Below are 23,847 nucleotides of genomic sequence, written 5' to 3' on the forward strand. Positions count from 1 at the left end.
GCTAACTATTGTGATGATAACACCATAAAAAACCTACCCATTGTATGAAATAGTTTCCAGCTTTGTGTTTGAGGAACAAGTACATATTTATACCATGAATCATAAATTAAAAGAATTTCTTACCACCAATTTCTGTGAGATTTTAGCAAAGACACATCCAAACATTAGGGTATAAAGACAAGGATGTTTTTCAAACAGATTAGTTGCTGACTTTTTGTAGATCATTATTGCCAGTATAATAATTATTCCTATGTGGAGTCCAGGTGACAAGACACTGGTACCCTAATGGATAAAGCAGAAAATCAGCACCAAATTTTAAAAATGCATTTATTACAACGCAAATATTTTCTAAGCATCTATTTTGTGTTAGGAACTAGAGACCTAGAGAAGAGTATGATAATGTATGGCCTAAAGGAGTATACAGACCTTAGCCATGCTTTTCAAACTTCCACAGAAACCTAGGGTTACACAGAGGTAATACAGTGCTTAGATGTTTGATTCCAATTTTATATGAACACACATTTTAAACTAATAACCACTAAAAAAATAACGTGATTTATTCTATACCGAATTTTACCATGCTGAAGGCCATCAACACTCCAATTGCCAAGTTAACATATTTTTGTGCAGATATTGAAATAAAGCTTAACCTGCCACTTTTACACAATATATTAATCACTGATTAGGAGGAGTTTAATTCTGCCCTGGTCTCTCTCTATACCAATATCCCACCCCTGCCCCTGCCTTTTGCATTTAGACTACAAATGCCCTCTTATGTAACATTGTACAACCCGACCCATTACATTTTTATCTATGCGAATCAGGATGCTCTCAGCACTGCTTATCCTAAACAAAATATTGAAATAAATTTGATTTTAAGGCTTACTAAATATATAACCACCAATTTAAATGTATCTATTAAAGCAGGCTTATTCTTGTTTGTTACGTTTATATGTTACAAATTAGAACTTACTATAAAATTACACGAATAATATTATAAATATTACAAAATCATATCTTAATAAAACACTATACTATATAGTAATGTTATAAATATTTAGATTATTAAAATAGTGCTTTTACCTGTACTTTGGTTCTATAAATTTTATTCAAGGAAATCTGCTGCTAAAAAAGTTGGAAAACCACCAGTTTAAGAGTTTGAAATCAACCACTCTTTAGACACAGTGTTTGATTTCTTGTCTTCCTTCAAACATTTAATGAATTATGTCTTAGTAAAATATTCTAAAGTGGATGCTCATCATCACTAAATCTCATCGTCTTTAGTAGAACTCATGTTCTAGCAAGTATTCTATTTTATCATCCATGGTCAAGCAAAAAGTACTCTTAAGCATCTTATGCAGAATACTTTAACATTTCTAAAACAATTCTGAGGTTAACTGACAAAACACCTCAAAACACAACAAATTAAAATTTCCAAATATATCAGAACTTATGTATCTAAGTGAGTTTTATACTTTGCCTTTGAATTATGTATATAAAATATATTCATAAAAATTGATAATTTATGAATTAGGTGGATTCCTTTGAAATAGCCTTAAGAGCCAATGTATAAGTCATTTAAGAGAATGAGTCTTTTTTTAAACTAAAAATGCTATATTTCATGTTTTTACTCCTCTTATTTATTAGAGCTGGCTTCAAATGACTTTGACTTTTCTCAAAATCAAACCCACCCTTAAAAGACAGAAATTTTGAACTACAGCACTGAAGAAATTAAAGAGAATGAACTATAGCTTAAAGGCATTCCAAGAATGTTTTGACAGAAGATGGCATCACTGGAATAAGTACTTATCTTATGATCAACTACCTTGAAGATGACAATATGTTTTTTTAAACACATGGATATTATGTTATATTTGTTAAAAACCGGGCAGAATTCCTTTCTGCCTCTTTCCTGTGTAAAAGTATTGAAGAAGTTTTAAAAAAACAAATATGAATAAATACAAAAGAATTATAGATGAGCAAAGTGTAAAGAACACAAATACAAGGTGTACCGACTCCAGAACTGAGGTTAAAATTTTTACCTTTTAAAATATTAGGAGAGTTTTAAAAATACATTTCAGTGAAATTTCAATAAAATTTACTTCATGACTAAGAAATTGCCCCATATGTGAAACCATGACGTTTGGCAGCTTTCCTGACATTCAATCAGGAACTCATTCCCTACTCCTCCTCCTCTCCTATATCAGGGCCAGGCACAACGAGCAAGAAGACAAATGGTAACTCTTAATTATGTACAGTAATGAAACAGCAGATGATTAAATCGAATGTCACAAAAGTCTACTCTGAGAAAGGCTGTAGAAAGAGGAAAAATTCTTTAACATCAGTCTAAACTGTTTTAAAAATGCTTTTGTATTATGTGCCTAAAAAGAATTCTTTTAAGATATTTAGTTTCCTTCCCTATTCTTGAAGTTTGTCATATTTTTAGTTTCCTTCCCTATTCTTGAACTTTGTCATATTTTTAGTATCTCTGTAGCTGGGTGAAAAGAAAATTCATCATAAAATTAATACTGAATGATGATGAAATTAATGTCTTACTGCTATAGTGGATCCATTCTTGCCAACACCACCATGGAGGATAACATGGAAATAATTTGAACAGGAAAATATTGCTCCGCCTACTACTCCGAGAACTGGTAAGATCTTCAATTTTATTTCTAGGACGGGTATCTTTAGGGGTAGAGGAAAGAAACACATCATTAAGAAAACAGAATTTCTTTTCCTATTAAAAAGTAAAGAAACATTATGATACAGCCCTGTACAATAAGCTATTCTTTTTCTTATAATCAAACCTTAACTTCTGGAATGTAACCTGAAGTGGTAACTTTTCTTTTAATGGTTTTATCTGTTAAAGTGAAAAATCCAGCTAAGTCTATTTAAATAAGTGGGATGAAGTATTTTATCTCACAAGCCTTCATCTGACTTAAGAAACATGAAAAAGGATAGTTCACTTGACTTTAGTACGTCTAAAAGGCAGCATCACAGGACGGTCAGACACCATGGTCTGCATCATGAATGTGACAAACGTGTGTGCATGCAAAAGTTTTGTGTAGTTAATATCCAGGATTAAATCTCTAGCAATATATATTTACCTGTTGGTCAATTGCTGTTCAAGAAAACTTCCAAAGGCAGCAAAGGATTTAAAAAACAGTAACAATGAATTGCCAAAAGCTGTAGGCTATTGTGTATTGAAAATATACTTTGAAATACTGTACCAAAATTTGTGGAAACTACAGATCAACAATTAAATTTAGAAGATCTATATCTAAATTCAGCATTCTTATTGATGAGAATAAGTAGGTATGCTTTCTTCCTATGGTATTGCTAAAACATTGAATGAAATGATTTTAAGATTAAATTCTTCCCCAGTATAACCAAATCAGAATTCCAAATTTAAAACAACCACATCTGACAATGACAGAGTTGCCGAACTGCCTCTAAGTCCACGTTCACCTTCTAATGGGTACTGGCTGAACAGGTACCATGAAAGATAACATCGCATCCCTCTAGCATATTTTAGAGGCCTATGTATCCTTGATTCTATTATTTATTCTTACATGATAAGAAGGGATATGAGTATCTCAGGGAATGTTCCTCTACTTAAAAATATGCTCAAAGTCTATTTCTCAGCCTAGTGATATGAACTGTGATTGGCAATTCTGAAACTAAATGCCACAGGGAAATCTCTTACAATTTTTAAAAAACAGACTTAATTTTTAAAGCAATTTTAGGTTCACAGCAAAACTGTACGGAAAGTACACAGAGTTCCCATATACTCCCTGCACTCATACACACATGCTTCCCCACTATCAACATCCTCCACCAGAGTGATACAATCCATGTGTTACAATCCATGAACCTACACTGACACATCATTATCACCTAACGTCCAGAGTTTATATTAGGGTTCACTCTTGGTGTTGTACATTCTATGACAATGCATAATGCATAAATGACAAATGCATAATGACAGGTAGACAGGTATCCACCATTATAGTATCACACAGAATAGTTTCACTGCCCTAAAAATCCCCTGGACTTTGTCCATTTATCCCTCCTTAACCCCGTAACTTCTGGCAATAGCAGGTCTTTTCACTGTCTCCATCATTTTGCCTTTTCCAGAATATCATATGATTGGAATCATACAATATGGAGCCTTTGCAGAGTGGCTTCTTTCACTAAATAACATGCATTTACGTTTCCTCCATGTCTTTTCATGGCTTGATAGCTCTTTCTTTTTAACACTGAATACAATTCCATTGCCTGGATGTACCATAGTTTATCCATTCACCCACTGGAGGACATCTACTGCAGGACTTGCTGCCAAGTTCTGGCAATTATGAATAAAGCTGCTATAAATACCTGTGTTCAGGTTTTTGCAAAGATATAATTTTTTTTTTTTGGCTGTGCCATGCAGCTTGTGGAATTTTAGCTCCCTGACCAGGGATTGAACCTGGGCCCATGGCAGTGAAAGCACAGAGTCCTAACCACCGGACTGCCAGGGAATTCCCTGCATAGACATAATTTTTAACTTATTTGGGTAAATACCAAGAAGCATAGTCGCTGGATCCTATGGTAAGAGCATGTTTAGTTTTGTATCTCTTACTATTTTTACCAGGGTTATATAGCTTAGTGATTAAAAACAGAGTCTGGAATCAGCTCCAGTACTTACTTACTAGCTATGTGTCATTGGACAAATTACTTAATCATTCTAAGACTTATTTATAAAACACAAAAATGACAGTATCTATTTCACAGGGTTGTTCTGAGGGTCAGATGAAAACAGTGATAGTAAAATATTTAGAAACATAGTAAATGTTGAGTAAGTATTAGTTGTTGACTATTGATATTATCCTTATTACTCTTCTTAACTCTCTGGGCATGAAGTTTTGAGTCAGCCAATACTGTAAACTTAGGTTGTAGAGACGGAATAGTTTCTTCATAAATTTTCTGCCTATACAAAGCATGAATTTATAACAGTGGCCTCCTGAGAGTCAACTTTTATCAAAATACTGAGGTCTCCAACCACGCAGAAAATAAAAACACTCCTTAACATGGGAAACTTCACTATAGTAGATTATAAAAAATGCAAATTAGCAACTTTTTTTTCCTAATATTGAGGGACAAGTTTCAAGCATAAAATATTTTACTGAATTTACTTTTTATGTATCTATTTTATGAGATAAATTTTGGCCTGAAAAGGTAGTTCAACTAGTCTGTTTAATTTTATATTAGGGAAATGGGGTCATTTTCCTTTATGTGGTAGTATATTCATGCATAGGGTAGTATATTCATGCTGTAATAAGGTATATAGAATAGTAAAATTATAAAATGAAGAAAAAAGGTTAAGAAATGGAATGACTATTAAATACAACTCCAAGGATTTCTGAAGAAAATTAACAATGCAATCTTTTTCCTAAATATTTTTAAAGTACTTAAATATAAATTTAAATCCTCAGATTTACCGTATAGTCCCACACTGTTGCTCCTCCAAATGTAGACAACACAAAGATGATCACTAAAGCTACCTGGATTTCAGTTACATCCACTCTAAAGAGGAAGGATAAAGAACAGATGTTTGTAAACCAAATTCCTAAATATGAAGGTTAATTAACCTTATATTAAAATCAAAAGATGTAAAAATCTCTATAGGCTTAGTTTATTTTTACCTTTAGTTTCATCACCGAATCATCAATTAACTATACTGTTAAGTGAAAAAGCCTACAGAACAACAATGCACTTACATATAGGTAAAAAACTTGTATAGCATATGTAAAATTGCTGATAACAGTTATCACTGAGATTACAGAAGGCTTTTTATCTTCTACTTTACATACTTCTGCAAAGTTTGAATTTTTTAATAACAATCATGTATTACTCTTGTAATCAGGAAAAATTATGATAATATAAAAACCACCAGATGATTTAAGGCAAATTCTTAAACTCTCAAGTGAATTTCATTTAAAAAGTAGGGAAAATTCCAACAGTTTTTCTCATTACGTTACTAACAGGCATTATAGTTTTTTGGTTTCCACAGATATTTTCCCCCTATATATAAACATACTTAAACTTCTTTCAAAAACCCACTAAACCAACATCAGTCTCTAATCTGCATCCCCTGAAGCTATCAACTCCTCTCTCCTTTGCTCCAGAAACAGGCTGAGAAGTAGTCCACATTTGTAATTTCCTCCTCTCTTCATATTTGCTGCTTAATCCATTATAGTCCAGTTTTTGGCCCCATTCTATTAAAACTGTTTAAGGTAAACAGTGACTTTTCAATTTGTTGAATGCAAGGGATACATTTCAGTTACTATCTCGCATAACTCCTCTCAATATTTAAAATGCTGATCACTCCCTTTTTCTTGAAATGCTTTGCTATGTTTTTATTGCCATGTTCTCTCGTGATTCTCCTACCTTGCTGGAAGCTCTTCCCAGGCTCCTTCCTCCACATCTTAAATGCTACTGTTTCCAGAATTCCTCTTTTCTCTTTTTAGATTCTCTGAGTATTACATCTATACCTAACACTACCATCTATATGCTAATGACCTCTAAATCCACTTCTCCTAATCCACATCTTTTTTTCCCAAGCTCCAAATTTTTATATCTGTCTACCTACTTTGCATCTCCATTCAGATGCCCTGGAGTCTTTAGATGCTAGAGGAATACTTATTGTTCTGCAAATATAAGAAATGTAGGGATTAGATGATAAAACAGATCCAGATACAGAAGAAAAGACTTCTCAACTGCGTTATTTTGGGGGCATTTAGAAGGAGAAGGTGAATGGAACATTAACGCACAAATAAAAGGAAAATGTAATAACATCCAGTATTTGTAAGATCAGTGATGGGCAAACCAAGGCCTCCAGGCTGCATGGAGAAATAGTCAAGTTAGTTGAAAAAGGTAAATGTAATAATATAATGTACGGTATTTTGCGGAGAAAAAGGAAAAGTAATAACATTTACTAAGATCTGTTATGAGTCTTATGAACTATAAATTATGCCTGTTTTTTGGGAAGGGGAAATTGAAATGATTTTTTCATGCCTGTATTGAAACAGTTGGATATTACTATAGGAAAAAGACTCCAGAGCCAACATTCTTGCTACTACATCTATGATTTATTATTAGAATTGTGCACTCTTTTTCCAGTAATAGTGGTAGAATTACATTAAGTTAATCCATAATTTTTCCAGGATATGATTAGTGACCAGAAGCAACTAGAAAAGCTGACAGAAGTTACAGAACAAACTTTCTCTGAACTAAATGACACATACAGGGATTGAGCTAGGAACCTTGGTTTCACATATGCATCATTCACACCACAGATTTTAAATTAAACTGAAAGCTTCATTCTTCCTCTCTGCCTTTTAAGGATAAACTAAATAAATGACAATTCTTTTTTTTTTTGGAAATTTTTTATTGTTTATTTTTTCTCAGTAATTTTTTTCTTTACAATGAAGAATGTTGGTGTTCATACATGTATGTTAAATGACAATTCTTGAGTCTGGAAAAAAGAAAGCTGAAAGGATATGGTAAAAAGGGTGGAATCACTAACAAAATCCTTAAATATCTGAAATATGAAGAGCCAGTTGAAGCTTGAAAGATATATTAGACAAATAAAAGAATAATCTGTATAACAATTTACAAACTTAGAGAACTCATTAGTGGGTCCAAGATTTTAAAAAGTAAATCCAAAGACATAAAAAATCCAAGAAAGATGGATACTGGGGATATGGTGCAGGTACATTCTCAAACTATTATAGAGAACAATCTACAACAGTGCTCTTCAAAGTGTGGTCTAGGGTTTGTTACAGTCCGCAGTAAGTATAGAAATTGAGAGCAAGCATTTAGAAACTTTCATCATAGTCTGATAGAGTAATTTTGTATCTCTTGAATTGAATGAAATATGGGGGACTGCATTTTGTAAGTCTGTTTTTTGTTTTTTATTTTTTTAATTGCATGTTATCTCTCCATGATGGATTTGAGGGGCGGGCGGGGTAGAAATTAGTTCTTTACCACAAATATGTGGAAAAATGGACATAATACCATATGGAAATTCTAAGGATTTTGAAAGAAGGGAAAATTAACACTGAGTCTAAATATTCACATGTAAATAACAAAATACCACATAATACAAGTCAACATTGGACTTGGTTTAGATTTTTTAATTAAACTTTAAGGATTGTTTGCTGTATTGAATTGCATGGGAGCAGACCCTTGATACATGGGAGCAAACATGCTATAAATAAGATATGCCTTATCTCACATGGCAAGCATTAATATAGGGACAGATTTTAACTGTAATCCTATAAATTATTTCACTAACTATACTAAGGAAAATACTAATATATCACTGATTAACTTTAAAAAATCCTTAATTAAAAGTTGAAAATTACAGTTTGAGATAGTTATTAATGTTTTGTCATTTAAATTATCTTATTCAAGATAACAAATTCATATTTGTACTAAAATCTACGTATTTTCAGGAGGTAAAACATATAACAAAATATCTACAAGTAAAATAGAATAGTATTTCTTTTTCTGTTCTATGAAACAGTATAAAACAGTATTTTTATGGTCATAAGAAAAACAGAATAGTATTTAGTAACTCTCTTCCTTCTCTGTTTAATTTTTCTTCATACAATTAGGAGAGGCAATCTGCCATGGACCCTGAGCATCCCTGCACGTTCTCGTGGGGTGTGCTAAGAATCCAAGATCCTGAGCACCCTTCACCCGGGCCACTTCTCAGGGCTGTGTGTGCAGTGAGCAACCTTGAAGGATGAGGTTACATCTCCCCGCAAAGAGCAGGCTTGCTTCCACTTACTATAAAAGCAACAGATCCCTCAGTGTTCCTCTCCCATAATGCCACCCATCACATGTGCAGGCATTCATCCAGTCCCACCGCATGACCCCACGGGGCTCAGGAGTGGAGCGAGGGAACCCGGCATGAACCTGAACCTCAGGCTACTGCTTTTGTCCTGAGTTATAAAGTTGTCCTCTGCCTCTGACCCAGGAGTTTTGTGTCTTCTCTCAGCATCCATGAAACATTAACCGGCTTGCTTGGTAGCTTGTAAGGGTAAAATCCCAGACTCTTTACAGTTCATGACACAGAGCACTTACCACTCACTAGCTAATGTGTTATGTGCAGTATTTACTTGTTTAGCTTGCTTTATTGTCTGTCTCCTATATTAGAACATAAACTCCAAGGGGGGCAGGGATTTTTGTCTGTTTTATTTACTCATATTTTGTTTACTCATGTTACCCTAGAACCTAGAACAAGGCCTGGCATATACCAGATGCTTAATAAATATTTGTATGAATACTGCAAAAATATTTATTAAAATTCATTGTAAAAATATTACATCAGTAGTCAATAAAATCACTCAAATCATATTGACCTTCTATCCTCAAATTTATTTTAACTCAGTTTCTTCTGTATGCTTATTTCCTTATGAAATTAGCTCCTTATCAGTAACTTACTGATTAATACATGACATCTGATTTTCTTTTAGTAAGAGTTACTTTTTAATGTCACTCAAAGTAAATATACAAAAGAAATTGAATTAAATTAAAGGATATGTCATGATAATGCTAACCTTATTACTGAGTACTTCTGTCCTCCAGATTCTGTACTAAGTCCTTTATATACATTATTATTTAATCTTTACAATAACCTTTTAACACAATTATGATTATTCTCATTTTACAGATGAAGAAACTGAAGAAAATGAGGTTAAATAATTTATTTGTGGTCAAACAACTGGTATCTTGGAGACAGAATTTGATTCTACCCAATCTGATTCTAGAGCCTATGCTTTTCACTAGTAAACTTAAAACAGGAGCAATAGTAATAAATAACTTAAAGGGCTTTGAAAATTGGAAAAAAATTAAACAGCAAAATGTAGTAAGTTTTTTAGTCCAATTAAGCTCTCGTTTGGCATATTTTTCTTCAGTCTTTCAGAACAAGGGAAACCATGTTAAGTAGGCTTAAACCAAGAATACATTCATAAAACAAATTTCCACAGTAGATTCTGAGATTGGCCTGGTTTCATATATCTGTATCATTTATCTGTATTCTAATAACATAAACACTATAAAAATTAAACCTCTCAAAAAGTGACAGATTTTCAGGAAATCCGTCCTAGTCAACAATTGATACTGAGTTTGTAAGCATTTCCAGAGGCTTGGTTGATGTCCTACATACAGATCCTTCTTATAGTGTTAAGCTGGACCCAATGTATCCTACTGAATACTCAATGGCATCTTTACTTTGGTAAAGTGAAAAAATACACGATTAGGACCTGTGCCATACAGAGTAAGTACTTTACATGGTTGACCCCTGGGCACTGCAGGATCTCCTCCAGTCCCTGACATGCATGGTGCTCAGCCATAACAGCCATTTCCCTAATGTTCTGAGTACTTCCTTTCCTCATGCTCCTGCCTAGAATGCTTTTACCCCAATCTGTCTGGCATATTCCATCTGCAAGTGACTCATCTTTGTATGTGCAGTTCTAGGCACACATTAGGCTCTCAGTCAATAGCAAATGAGTATAAAATATACAACTGGGCCAGGAATGTGAACTAATTCATTTTAGAAAGATTTTTAATGAAGTTATAAGCCAGAAAGGTAAAGTCTGAGTCAATAACAACAACAATTAACCAGAACATTGCATTTGTCATTAAATAACAACAATTAACCAGAACATTGCATTGTTATATTACTCCAGTTTACCATAGCAAGTTCACCATATTAACTAAAATGCGTTAGACTTTGCAAAGCTATGTTTCTGTTTTAGCCTGTTTTAATCTATACGTAGGTACAGATTCTTAATTTTACATACTTGCCTTGAATTTTTAGCCTGGCTTTTTTGTTTTTTAGCTGCTCGGCTTGCAGGATCTTAGTTCCCTGACCAGGGATTGAACACAGGCCCCAGTAGTGAAAGTGCCGAGTCCTAACCAGTGGACCGCCAGGGAATTCCCTAGCCTGGGAATTTGATCCTTGGGTTCTGGACCAGTAGGTAAAGAATCAGCTGAAGACTCACATTTTCCATAAAAGCTTTCCTAAACTAATTCAGCCTACAGCCAGCTTCTCCTTACTTAGGATTTTTTCAGTGCTATGGAAACCTAAAGCAGGTCATTTTTCACATGGTTATGGACTGTATTAGCAGTGTCACAGAAGTATTATCCTATCCCTTTAATACAGTATACTATATAGTTCCTAAAACGGACTTCTTAAAAATGCATTTTGTATCCTTCCACAGTACCTAATACATTGATAATCCCACAGTACTGAGCAGCAGTCATTAAAAGTGTGGGGTTTGGAGACTTGAGTTTTAACCCTGGCTCTACACTTTTTAGCAGTATAAGGAAGTTACAGAACCTCTCTGCCTCATTGGTACAGTGGCAGTAAAACCCTTACAGGATTAATGTGAGGAATAAATGAGATAAGGCATGTAAAGCGCTGAGTACAATGCCAGAACCATGCAAGTGCTCAAGAGGTGATAGCTGTGACTATTCCCTAATTTAGAGTCAATGTGGAAAATTGCCAAAGGCCTTCACTCTGCTAAACCATCCATAGTTTTGAGCTTCTCCTTTCATTTATCATTATCAGAGATTTTTTTTCAGAGCTACTGTTTTTCCTGTGCAGCAATAAAGTGTGGCTAAAAAGAATCAGTAGACGGGGAAGCCAAAGCTGAGAATGAGCCAATGGCAGACAGCTATTAAAGGATCAGGCAGAAAGGGAGCTGATGGAAAGAGGGATAGAGAACAGAGTTCCTGCCTTGTGCACTATTTCCTGGTGTCCAAGAATGAGGCATCGGGGCAAATATTACAATGTTATTACATTATCTCATCAACTGTCTACCACAGCTGAGACTCTCATGATTACTGTTGTTGGTGACTGCTGTAAAGGGGTTACCCTTTTTGGACACATAAAAATTTGACCAAAAAGGACCTTTAGATTCCATATCTCATTATTTTATCACATAAGCCAAATGCTACTTTTTCTTCTTTTTAACATCTTTATTGGAGTATAATTGCTTTACAATGTTGTGTTAGTTTCTGCCGTATAACAAAGTGAATCAGCTGTACATATACTTATATCCCCATATCCCCTCCCTCTTGCGTCTCCCTCCCACCCTCCCTATCCCACCCCTCTAGGTGGTCACAAAGCACTGAGCTGATCTTCCTGTGCTATGCGGCTGCTTCCCACTAGCTATCTGTTTTACATTTGGTAGTGTATATATGTCCATGCCACTCTCTCACTTCATCCCAGCTTACCCTTCCCCCTCCCTGTGTCCTGAAGTCCATTTCCTACATCTGTGTCTTTATTCCTGTCCTGCCCCTAGGTTCGTCAGTACTATTTTTTCTTTTTTTAGATTCCATATATATGTGTTAGCATACGGTATTTGTTTTTCTCTTTCTGACTTACTTCACTCTGTACAACAGATTCTAGGTCCATCCACCTCACTACAAATAACTCAGTTTTGTTTCTTTTTATGGCTGAGTAATATTCCATTGTATATATGTGCCACATCTTCTTTATCCATTCATCTGTCGATGGACATTTAGGTTGCTTCCATGTCCTGGCTATTGTATGTAGTGCTGCAATGAACATTGTGGTACATGACTCTTTTTGAATTATGGTTTTCTCAGGGTATATGCCCAGTAGTGGGATTGCTGGGTCGTATGGTAGTTCTATTTTTAGTTTTTTAAGGAACCTCCATACTGTTCTCCATAGTGGCTGCATCAATTTACATTCCCACCAACAGTGCAAGAGGGTTTCCTTTTCTCCACACCCTCTCCAGCATTTATTGTGTGTAGATTTTTTGATGATGGCCATTCTGACTGGTGTGAGGTGATACCTCATTGTAGTTTTGATTTGCATTTCTCTAATGATTAGTAATGTTGAGCATCCTTTCATGTGTTGGTTGGCAATCTGTATATCTTCTTTGGAGAAATGTCTATTTAGGTCTTCTGCCCATTTTGGGATTGGGTTGTTTGTTTTTTTGATATTGAGAGGCATGAGCTGCTTGTATATTTTGGAGATTAATCCTTTGTCAGTTGCTTCGTTTGCAAATATTTTCTCCCATTCTGAGGGTTGTCTTTTCGTCTTGTTTATACTTTCCTTTGCTGTAAATGCTACTTTTTTAAGTACTGCATATCCTTTTTCTATATTATTCAGGTCCCTTATTTTTCTCTTTCTCCTGTCTAATGTAAACTTGGGTTAGTAAGTTGGAGAAGGGGGAAAAAATACAATTATCATCAAATATGTAACTATAACATGAAGAATACCTAAAAGATTAAAATTAAGGTGTAGCATTTATGGATGCTTCAATAAGTTAAAAGGTAACTTGAATTCCTGATTGACACTTTGTCCCCCTTACTATGGATAAATGAAGTATGACAGATAGTGAAAATGAATTTGATTATATTTTTAAATGTACAACTTAAAATACATACTTACTTTCCAAACCTCAACACGCCTGAAACATAAGTCTGCCAGTGAGCACAATAAAACATGAACATCCCAATAAAAGAGCAGAAAAACAACCAGTCAGGATGAGTTCCTAAGCGAACAGCAATTGAAGCTCCAACTGCCATAAAAACTGAAAGAAACAAGAACCATTAAGAATTTAAAATAATTAATTAAATAATTGCCATTGACTGTTCAGAAATACAGAATTTTAAGGTGCACAATCTTGGCATGAAAATAAGGCACACTAAACAAAATAAATTCCTGAACATACTTTTAAAATACACTGTGCAAAATTGCTTCCAACTGTAAACCAAAACAAACCAAACAGCTCAGTTTTTAAGCCATCATTAAAAGACAAACAAACAAAAACAACTATAGGAAAAAAACCTCCACTAAAAACTTACCTGTGGAAAGAGAGTCACAACCATGGTCAAAAAGTTCCCCTAAAGGAGAACAAGAATTTGTTCTTCTGGCTTGTTTCCCATCAATAGCATCCAGTGACTGGTAGATGAAGAGTCCTAATGCACATAAAAGGTATGTCCAGTACGGTGCCTAAAAAGAAGTGTAAACAATGAAGACTGGTGAGTGACAATAAGCTAGCTTCTGTTTGAAAATAGCTCAACCCAAGCCAAGCGACACATTTTCTTATGTTCACACTTTATATCACCTCAGTGTGTTACAAGGAACATTTATAACCTTCCTTCTACAGATGAGAATTAAATTGAGAAATGAACTGCTCTAGGTCACCTGGGTAGAGTGTCACAAAAGTCTGTACTGTGAGAAGCCGAAAGTTAAATGACCAAGCAAGGATTAGGACCCTGATTTTGATTCTTAGTCCACAGCTCGTTTAATATAATACTATTCATATATGGCACGGATTTGAAATTATTCAGTAAGTCTCTGCTATGAAAGAAGATCTTAAAGACAAACCACAGACCCCAGCTTCCTTTCATGATGGAGTATCAGGGGCTGGATTTACTCTCCCATCTTGTATAACTAGAAAAGCAATAAAATAAATAAAACAACCATTTTCAGACACTGCAGGCAGTGCAGCACTGTGATCCCTGACAGAAGGGAAACAAATGACCTGACCCCTGTGACTGCTCCAGCTTAGTGCCTATAGGCAGTCTCCAGGCCACAGTACAGGAGTGGGGAACCGGAACAGAGGCCAGCAATCCTGCTGAGCTGAGGAGAAACGCAGCAGAGTTCAGGAAGGTCAAGGCAGCTAGAATCTGTGGGGCAGAGCACTGGAGAGGAGAGGGGCACAAACTGTGGAGATCTAGAGTCTTTGGCTGAGAAGTGACCTGTGCCTAATGAGACAAAACTACTAACCAAGGCCAGGGAAAGAACCACTAGACAGTGCAAGACCACACAATTCTTGAAGCCCACACAAAGCTGGGAATGGTTTATGTTCCCACCAGGCACAGCATGTAAGACCATGTAATACTTAGGGCACTGGGTAGAGTTCTCAGAAGTGTATTGCCTTAGCATTGGGCATTAATTAGCCCTAGACCAAAGGCCCTAACAGATGTAAAATCTAGCCTCTAAAGGATCTGACGGATTCCAGGTAACTTAACTAAAGCCAACACAAAGTACAACATCTTAAAGGAATACCCCACAAAACCTACTGCCCCAAAATGTAAAATTCACAATGTTTGGCATCCAATAAAAATTACTAGTCATTCAAAGAAGTGGGAAAATATGCTCTACAACTAGGAGTAAAATCAATCAATAGAATCAGACCCAGGAATGACAGAGACAATGAAATCTGCAGATGAGGACATTAAAAGTTCTTATAAATATGCCTCATATGTTCAAGAAGGTGGAGGAAAACATGAAAGACTACAGTGAAACCTCTAGAAATGGAGAGTACAATATTTCAATGTAAAATATACTAGATGAGATTAACAGCATATTAGACAGTGAAGAAGAAAAGATCAGTGAACTTGCAGAGTACCGAAAGAAACTACCCAAAATCATGCACAGAAATAAAAAGACTAAAAATAATTGAACTGGGCATCAGTGACCTGTGAGACAACAGTGGTCTAACATATATGTAATTGAAATCTCAGAAGGAGAGAAGAAAGAGGGTTGGACATGAAACATATAAGAAAAAATGATGGCTGGAAATTTCCAAATTTGATAAAAATCTATAAACTTACATATCCAAGAAGCTCAACAAACCCCAAGCAGAATAAGTTTTTTTTTTTTTTTTGAAAAACCCACCAAGGCACATCATAATCAAATCACTGAAGACCAGTGATAAAGAGAAAATCATTAAAGAAGCCAGAGGAAAAAGACACATTACATACAGAAGCATAGATAATAATGGCAGAGGAAAGAGTAAACTTGAAGGTAGATTAATAGAAATGATGCAATTTAAACAAGAGAGAGAAAAAAGATTTTAAAATGACCATTCTTTTCTTTCAGCACTTTATAAAAAAGGGAAAGTCATTTAAACTCTCTAAACTTTGGTGACCTCATTTGTAAGATGTGAATAAAACTTGCAGTTGTATCTGATGAAAAAATTCTTAGATGGCTCTTTACGCAGAGCCTGGCACATAGTAAGTGCTCAATAAGGTTAGCTATTGTAGGGAGTTCCCTGGTGGCCTAGTGGTTAGGATTTTGGGCTTTCACTGCTGTGGGCCGGGTTCAATCCCTAGTTGGGGAACTGAGATCCTGTAAGCTGTGCACAGTGGCCAAAAAAAAAAAAAAAAAGGTTAGCTATTGTCATTAAATTGTGTTTTGCATATTTTTAGTGGCAAATATAGTTTTTAAAATATCAATGTATGTATGGTCTATGTGGTAATTCTGCAAATACCAATCAACCTGCTACCTCATTCTTCAATCTAAGTAAGTAGAAGTTTACTTTGAACTTCAATAAACATTTCATTATTTGTTAATATTACATGCCCAGTATTAATGACTACACTATTAATTGCTTTAAAAGACTTATGAAGGGCTTCCCTGGTGGCACAGTAGTTAAGCATCCACCTGCCAACACAGGGGACATGGGTTCGAGCCCTGGTCCAGGAAGATCCCACATGCCGCAGAGCCACTAAGCCCGTGTGCCACAGCTACTGAGCTTGCGCTCTAGATCCCACGAACCACAACTACTGAGCCCATGCACCACAACTACTGAAGCCCGTGCGCCTAGAGCCCGTGCTCCGCAACAAGAGAAGCCACCGCAATGAGAGGCCCGCGCACCGCAACGACGCCCGCCGCAACTAGAGAAAGCGTGCGCACAGCAACGAAGATCCAACGCAGCCAAAAATAAATAAATAAATAATATATTTTAAAAATGCATTATTGTATTTGATACAGCAATCCACAGAGACAAGGCGGACAACGCATTATTATGTTCTTTGCATTACAGATAAAAGAGAAACTTAGGGAGGGGTGATAAAGTTCCATTGAGAAGAGCAGCTAGACTGGGTCTAGGAATCAAACCCAGGTTTTCTGACCTGCCCTATGGTAGATCTATCAGATCGGTCGTGCTGCAGGCTACACAGACTGGATGCAGCTTCCCACCTGGATTCTTACCTATTCTTTCAAACCTGCTGAGAAGCACTTTCCTGCCCCCACAATACAATTCCAGGTGCAGTGAAACAGACGGGTGGGCAAGCGCTGCAGCTGAGAGAGACTTCTTTCCTTTTAAGCCCAGAAAGGCATACCAGCCCGCCAGCTGCTCGTTCGCTACCTTTCCAGTCTGCCCAAGGCCACAGGAGCTGGACCTATCTTCTCTTTACTCTGTTGTCATCACCTCCATTCCCATCTGGGAGCTATGAAACAGTTTGCAAATTTTCAACTTCTTTTCTCACCTGTTATCTCTGCAAAACAGGCCCCAGCCGGGAGATCCACTTGCCAGGAGCAGCATGCCCCTTCCTTCCAGGAGTCTGCTTAACGTGGGTGTCACTACAGAAGACACTCTGGGTGGAAGCAGGATCTACAGAGCCACCCCAACTCAATTCTAGTTTTCATGTTAACTTATTTTTTAAAAATTTAAATGTAAGCGTGGGAAAATCAGGTGTGGATTACAAAGTCTTAAGCAATATATCAGAATACTTCTGCAGAAGGAGACTATATAAAAAGCGGAACTTCTCCAGATCATATTAGATTCTTAATATTTAACGTTCTTAATTATATAATTTTTATAAGATCTACTGTATCCTTTAAGATCAGAATTTTATACTACATCATAGAAACCTTTCCAGGTCAAGCATAAAGATCTACATCATTCTTTTACATGACTGCATGGTATTCAATTATGTGGCTATATCACAATTTAAGTAATAACTCACTAATGATGAATCTTACATGACTGTGTGAAAGATTATTATATAAGTTTATTCTAGAAGACAAAATAATTACTAAGAATCAATCATAAGCCCTAGTCATTAAAAAAAAAAGAACTGTATAAAACTAAGTACTTGCGATATTTTACTTTTTCCAGTTACTTGAAATAAAGGATTAGAGAAACCAGAGATTTGAACCAGACCGTATGGCAATTGTTCTTGTTCAAAATAACTCTGGATCAGAGAGAACACTCATATATAGATCAATTATTTATCCTGGGTATTATACCCCTTTTTATACGTGTTTGAATGAGCACACACATCAGGAAAAGGATGAAAAGATTTAGAAAGTGATCAATGAACACATTTCTTTTTTTTTTATTAATGAATTTATTTATATTCTTTTGGCTGTGTTGGGTCTGCGTTGCTGCGCGCGGGCTTTCTCTAGTTGCGGCGAGCGGGGGCTACTCTTTGTTGCGGTGCGTGGGCTTCTCATTGCGGTGGCTTCTTGTTGCGGAGCACGGGCTAGGTGCCCAGGCTTCAGTAGTTGTGGCTTGCGGGCTCTAGAGCGCAGCCTCAGTAGTTGTGGCGCACGGGCTTAGTTGCTCCGCGGCATGTGGGATCTTCCTGGACCAGGGCTCGAACCTGTGTCCCCTGCATTGGCAGGCGGGTACTTAACCACTGTGCCACCAGGAGGTCCCAGTGAACACATTTCTGCTCACTGGACAAATTTTACTTACAGCTCAGACCTTAGAATACTGGATTTTGGGGAACACATTCTTAGGTTTTCTGTAAATGAAGATGCTAGACTAGGTAGTCTCTAAGGCCCCATCTTTAATATGGAACTAGAATCCTCTCAAGAGTAGGAGGTATGTTCTCTGTTTTTAAAATCTGCTGTTTATACCATGAGAGCTAAATAACTAGATGATTAAAATCAACTGATGATCAGGTTAATAGGTTACCTGGTAACCTATCAGGTAAAATGGTTTCCAAAAGGAAGAATACATGTGCTGGGTTTTTCTTGCAGAGTGGATAGGAGTGTAGACTCTGCATTCCACCTGCACCTGATCCTTGAGTGAGCTGGATGAGCCACTTAACCTCTCAGTGCCTTAGTTTCCCTTTATGAAAAATGGGAATAATCACTGTTCCTATCTCACTGTGAGAATTAAATGAATTAGTACATGTCAAGGGCTTAGAAAAGTGCCTGGCATATGGGAAGAGCTCAGTACATTTTAGTTATTATTTCTGATACTATATAAGATAATTTTAGGTGATTCATAGATAAACTTTTCATTTTAATACTTACGACTTTATTTAATGTATTTTGGAAAATATTAATTTAAAAATTATCTAGCATAGCTATCAAATTTATGACTGTAGATATTAAGGCTTCGAGTCTAAGTCTTTAAAAAGGAGGAGATTTAAAGTTGATGTAAAGAAAAACAGTAAGTATAAAATAGCATAGGTAATACACAAAAGCAAAAACCTTCCTCAATTAAAATTTAGGAAATACTGAAACTATACAACGCCCATTTATATGAATTTTCATACTTAAAAAGTGTCTCTTTGCTTTAAATAGCTTTGGATATAAGTTGATACAGATGCAAAAGGTATTACATAATCAGTAACGACTGGGTCAGCTTGTAATAGGGAGATTTCAATTATCCAAACATCAATTGACTTCTCTCTCCATATAAAATAGAAACTGCATTTATAAGAGCTAGGAAGAAAGAAAATCAGAAGACAGGTCAGGCATATGTGAAAAAATGTAACGCTGGTATGGCGTTAGAAGATGGACTTTGTACCCAGTTGAGTGATCCTAGTGATTTTTAAGCGAAACTCGGGTAATTTTAATAGGCTGCTAATCTGACACGGCTCTAACCTGTATTATGTGCCTGTGACACAGCTGAACCTGTGGCCAGGGGCACTTCCTTGTTTACAGAAGGAGGGTCCCTGATGGAACCGAGGCTGGAGAGGCTCCAGAGGCTTGGTGGTCCCGAAGGGTGGGGTCACTCTCAGTCCTGCCCAGCAGGAAGACCCTAGCCGCTTACTGCTTCACCCCGAGCTTTGGCTTCAGCTCGGGTGCAGGCCAGCATTTGAGAGGAGCACACCCACCTTCAGGAAATGAGGCGGGTTACAAGCTGGTGGAGGAAACCAGGCAGGGCAGGAACACCAGGCAACCAGCACGTCAGGGCCGGAGGGGCTTTCTCAGGACATTAGAAGTCTTTACTTTGAAAGGCATTCTTCTTTGTAAATTTCCTGTGAATAGCTGTATTCCTTTTTTTTTTTTTGAAATTCACGTTCTTTTATTTATTTATTTATTTATTTATTTATGACTGTGTTGAGTCTTCGTTTCTGTGCGAGGGCTTTCTCTAGTTGCTGCAAGTGGGGACCACTCTTCATTGCGGTGCGCGGGCCTCTCACCATCGCGGCCTCTCTTGTTGCGGAGCACAGGCTCCAGACGCGCAGGCTCAGTAATTGTGGCTCACGGGCCCAGTTGCTCCGTGGCATGTGGGATCTTCCCAGACCAGGGCTCGAACCCGTGTCCCCTGCATTGGCAGGCAGATTCTCAACCACTGCGCCACCAGGGAAGCCCCTAGTTGTATTCTTTTTAAAAACCTCTTTTAGTACTTACTAGAATTCTTGTTGAAAATGCCAGCCTCTCACTGGGCCAAGGGAAACAGGCAGGGAGAGGGGAATGAAGAGAATCCCCTGGGCAGATCTATCATCATCAACTGTGCTGGGTGCTTTCACATCTGTTCTGCTCTTTAACGTCACAGAAACCAAGTGGTCGGACCCTTGCCCAGGTCAAAGCCACCAGGAGTGGGATTTAAAGCTCCTTCTATACACCACAATGCCATGTTTTATCCACACTTGAACCAGAATTCTAAAGGAGAAACGGCTTGTTTCTTGGGAATCAAGTATAGGAAAGCCACAGGAATCAAAGGGACGACCCCCAAAGCAAAGCTACTTCTACATTACCTGAAGAAGCTCCTTCTAGACAGGGCTGGATTTAGGGTGAGGCAAGCAAGGCACCGTGGCTGCAGAATTTAAGGCGGCATTTACTACTCTCAGGGTCGTGCACATGCCTGCTTGCCTCACTCTACTCTGTGCCCTGCTTCTAGAACGTTCACCTCCTGCAAGTTATTTTGCTTTAGTAAGAGCGGCCACTCTCTTACAAGAGTCCTGCCTTAATAAGTGATGCTTGTTAAGTTATTGAACTGGTTACAAAAAAAATAGAGGGAGATAGGTGATTTTCAAAAAAGAGGAAATATTCTAGATTTCAAAGAAACCAAACCTATAAAAGAATTTGACTAGGTTATTGCCTTTTCTTATTATTCCCCCAACAAATAACTCTTTACTTTATAGTCCAAAATCCAATCAAATCTGAATTATTTAGACAGGGAATAAACCATTTCTTAAGGTCATTCTGATTTCCACAGATACACTTGCTTTTCGATTCAACTTTCTATCATCATGAAGGAAAGAAATTATTCAATGCCCTTTGACCCACCCTAGGCTGGGCACCTATCTGCTACAAACACTCTCTTAACAGACACTGACATGGATTTATATGCATAGATCAAGAGGGCAGAGCAACAATTAGAGAAAGAACAAAAAAAACCCAAAGTTAGCAGAAGGAAAGAAATCAAAAAGATCAGAGCAGAAATAAATGAAAAAGAAATGAAGGAAACAATAGCAAAGATCAATAAAACTAAAAGCTGGTTCTTTGAGAAGATAAACAAAATTGATAAACAATTAGCCAGACTCATCAAGAAAAAAAGGGAGAAGACTCAAATCAATAGAATTAGAAATGAAAAAGAAGTAACAACTGACACTGCAGAAATACAAAGGATCATGAGAGATGACTACAAGCAACTATATGCCAATAAAATAGACAACCTGGAAGAAATGGACAAATTCTTAGAAAAGCACAACATTCCGAGAATGAACCAAGAAGAAATAGAAAATATAAACAGACCAATCACAAGCACTGAAATTGAAACTGTGATTAAAAATCTTCCAACAAACAAAAGTCCAGGACCAGATGGCCTCACAGGCAAATTCTATCAAACATTTAGAGAAGAGCTAACACCTATCCTTCTCAAACTCTTCCAAAATATAGCAGAGGGAGAAACACTCCCAAACTCATTCTACGAGGCCACCATCACCCTGATACCAAAACCAGACAAAGATGTCACAAAAAAAGAAAACTACAGACCAATATCACTGATGAACATAGAGGCAAAAACCCTCAACAAAATACTATCAAACAGAATCCAACAGCATATTAAAAGGATCATACACCATGATCAAGTGGAGGTCATCCCAGGAATGCAAGGATTCTTCAATACACGCAAATCAATCAATGTGATACACCATATTAACCAACTGAAGGATAAAAACCAGATGATAATCTCAATAGATGCAGAAAAAGCTTTAGACAAAATTCAACACCCATTTATGACAAAAATTCTCCAGAAAGTAGGCATAGAGGGAACTTACCTCAACATAATAAAGGCCATATATGACAAACCCACAGCCAACATCGTTCTCAATGGTGAAAAACTGAAACCATTTCCACTAAGATCAGGAACAAGAAAAGGTTGCCCAGTCTCACCACTATTATTCAACAAAGTTTTGGAAGTTTTAGCCACAGCAATCAGAGAAGAAAAAGAAATAAAAGGAATCCAAATTGGAAAAGAAGAAGTAAAAACAGTCATTGTTTGCAGATGACATACTATACACAGAGAATCCTAAAGATGCTACCAGAAAACTACTAGAGCTAATCAATGAATTTGGTGAAGTAGCAGGATACAAAATTAATGCACAGATACCTCTTGCATTCCTATACACTAACGATGAAAAATCTGAAAGAGAAATTAAGGAAACACTCTCATTTACCACTGCAGCAAAAAGAATAAAATACCTAGGAATAAACCTACCTAGGGAGACAAAAGACCTGTATGCAGAAAACTATAAGACACTGATGAAAGAAATTAAAGATGATACCAACAGCTGGAGAGATATACCATGTTCTTGGATCAGAAGACTCAACATTGTGAAAATGACTATACTACCCAAAGTAATCTACAGAGTCAATTCAACTACCACTGGCATTTTTCACAGAACTAGAACAAAAAATTTCACAATTTGTATGGAAACACAAAAGACCCTGAATAGCCAAAGCAATCTTGAGAAAGAAAAATGGAGTTGGAGGAATCAGGCTCCCTGACTTCAGACTATACTACAAAGCTACAGTAATCAGATAGTATGGTACTGGCACAAAAACAGAAATATAGATCAATGGAACAGGATAGAAAGCCCAGAGATAAACCCACACACAGATGGTCACCCTTTCTTTGATAAAGGAGGCAAGAATATAAAATGGAGAAAGGACAGCCTCTTCAATAAGTGGTACTGGGAAAACTGGAAAGCTACATGTAAAAGAATGAAATTAGAACGCTCCCTAACACCATATACAAAAATAAACTCAAAATGGATTAAAATGGATTAAAGACCTAAATGTAAGACCACACACTATAAAACTCTTAGAGGAAAACATAAGCAGAACACTCTATGACATAAATCACAGCCAGATCCTTTTTGACCCACCTCCTAGAGAAATGGAAAGAAAAACAAAAATAAACAAATGGGACCTAATGAAACGTAAAAGCTTTTGCACAGCAAAGGAAACCATAAACAAGACTAAAACACAACCCTCAGAATGGGAGAAAATATTTGCAAATGAAGCAACTGACAAAGGATTAATCTCCAAAATATATAAACAGCTCATGCAGCTCAATAGCAAAAAAAACAAACAACCCAATCCAAAAATGGGCAGAAGGCCTAAATAGACATTTCTCCAAGGAAGATATACAGATTGCCCACAAACACATGAAAGGATGCTCAACATCACTAATCATTAGAGAGATGCAAATCAAAACTACAATGCGGTATCACCTCAACACCAGTCAGAATGGCCATTATCAAAAAATCTGCAAACAATAAATGCTGGAGAGGGTGTGGAGAAAAGTGAACCCTCTTGCACTGTTGGTG

At 36.7% G+C, this 23,847-nt stretch overlaps 1 protein-coding gene across 4 annotated transcripts in view; it reads right to left on the reverse strand.

Moving 5' to 3' along the window:
• CHPT1 (choline phosphotransferase 1) overlaps positions 1–23,847 on the reverse strand; it is a 42,844-nt gene that overhangs the window by 13,739 nt on the left and 5,258 nt on the right. For all 4 annotated transcript variants that reach the window (XR_014252283.1, XM_082419478.1, XM_082419480.1 and 1 more), the window contains exons 2-6: positions 13,897–14,044; positions 13,481–13,622; positions 5,484–5,568; positions 2,557–2,688; positions 124–282 (exon numbers count right to left, since the gene is read on the reverse strand). Coding sequence is in view for 3 of the 4 variants with exons in the window: in XM_082419478.1 (XP_082275604.1) it covers positions 124–282; positions 2,557–2,688; positions 5,484–5,568; positions 13,481–13,622; positions 13,897–14,044 (666 nt within the window). In the remaining variant the exon portion in view is untranslated. The remainder of the gene's footprint in view (positions 1–123; positions 283–2,556; positions 2,689–5,483; positions 5,569–13,480; positions 13,623–13,896; positions 14,045–23,847) is intronic.

The sequence above is a fragment of the Balaenoptera physalus genome (assembly GCF_965194825.1).
Source record: "Balaenoptera physalus genome assembly, chromosome: 13".
NCBI lineage: Eukaryota > Metazoa > Chordata > Mammalia > Artiodactyla > Balaenopteridae > Balaenoptera > Balaenoptera physalus.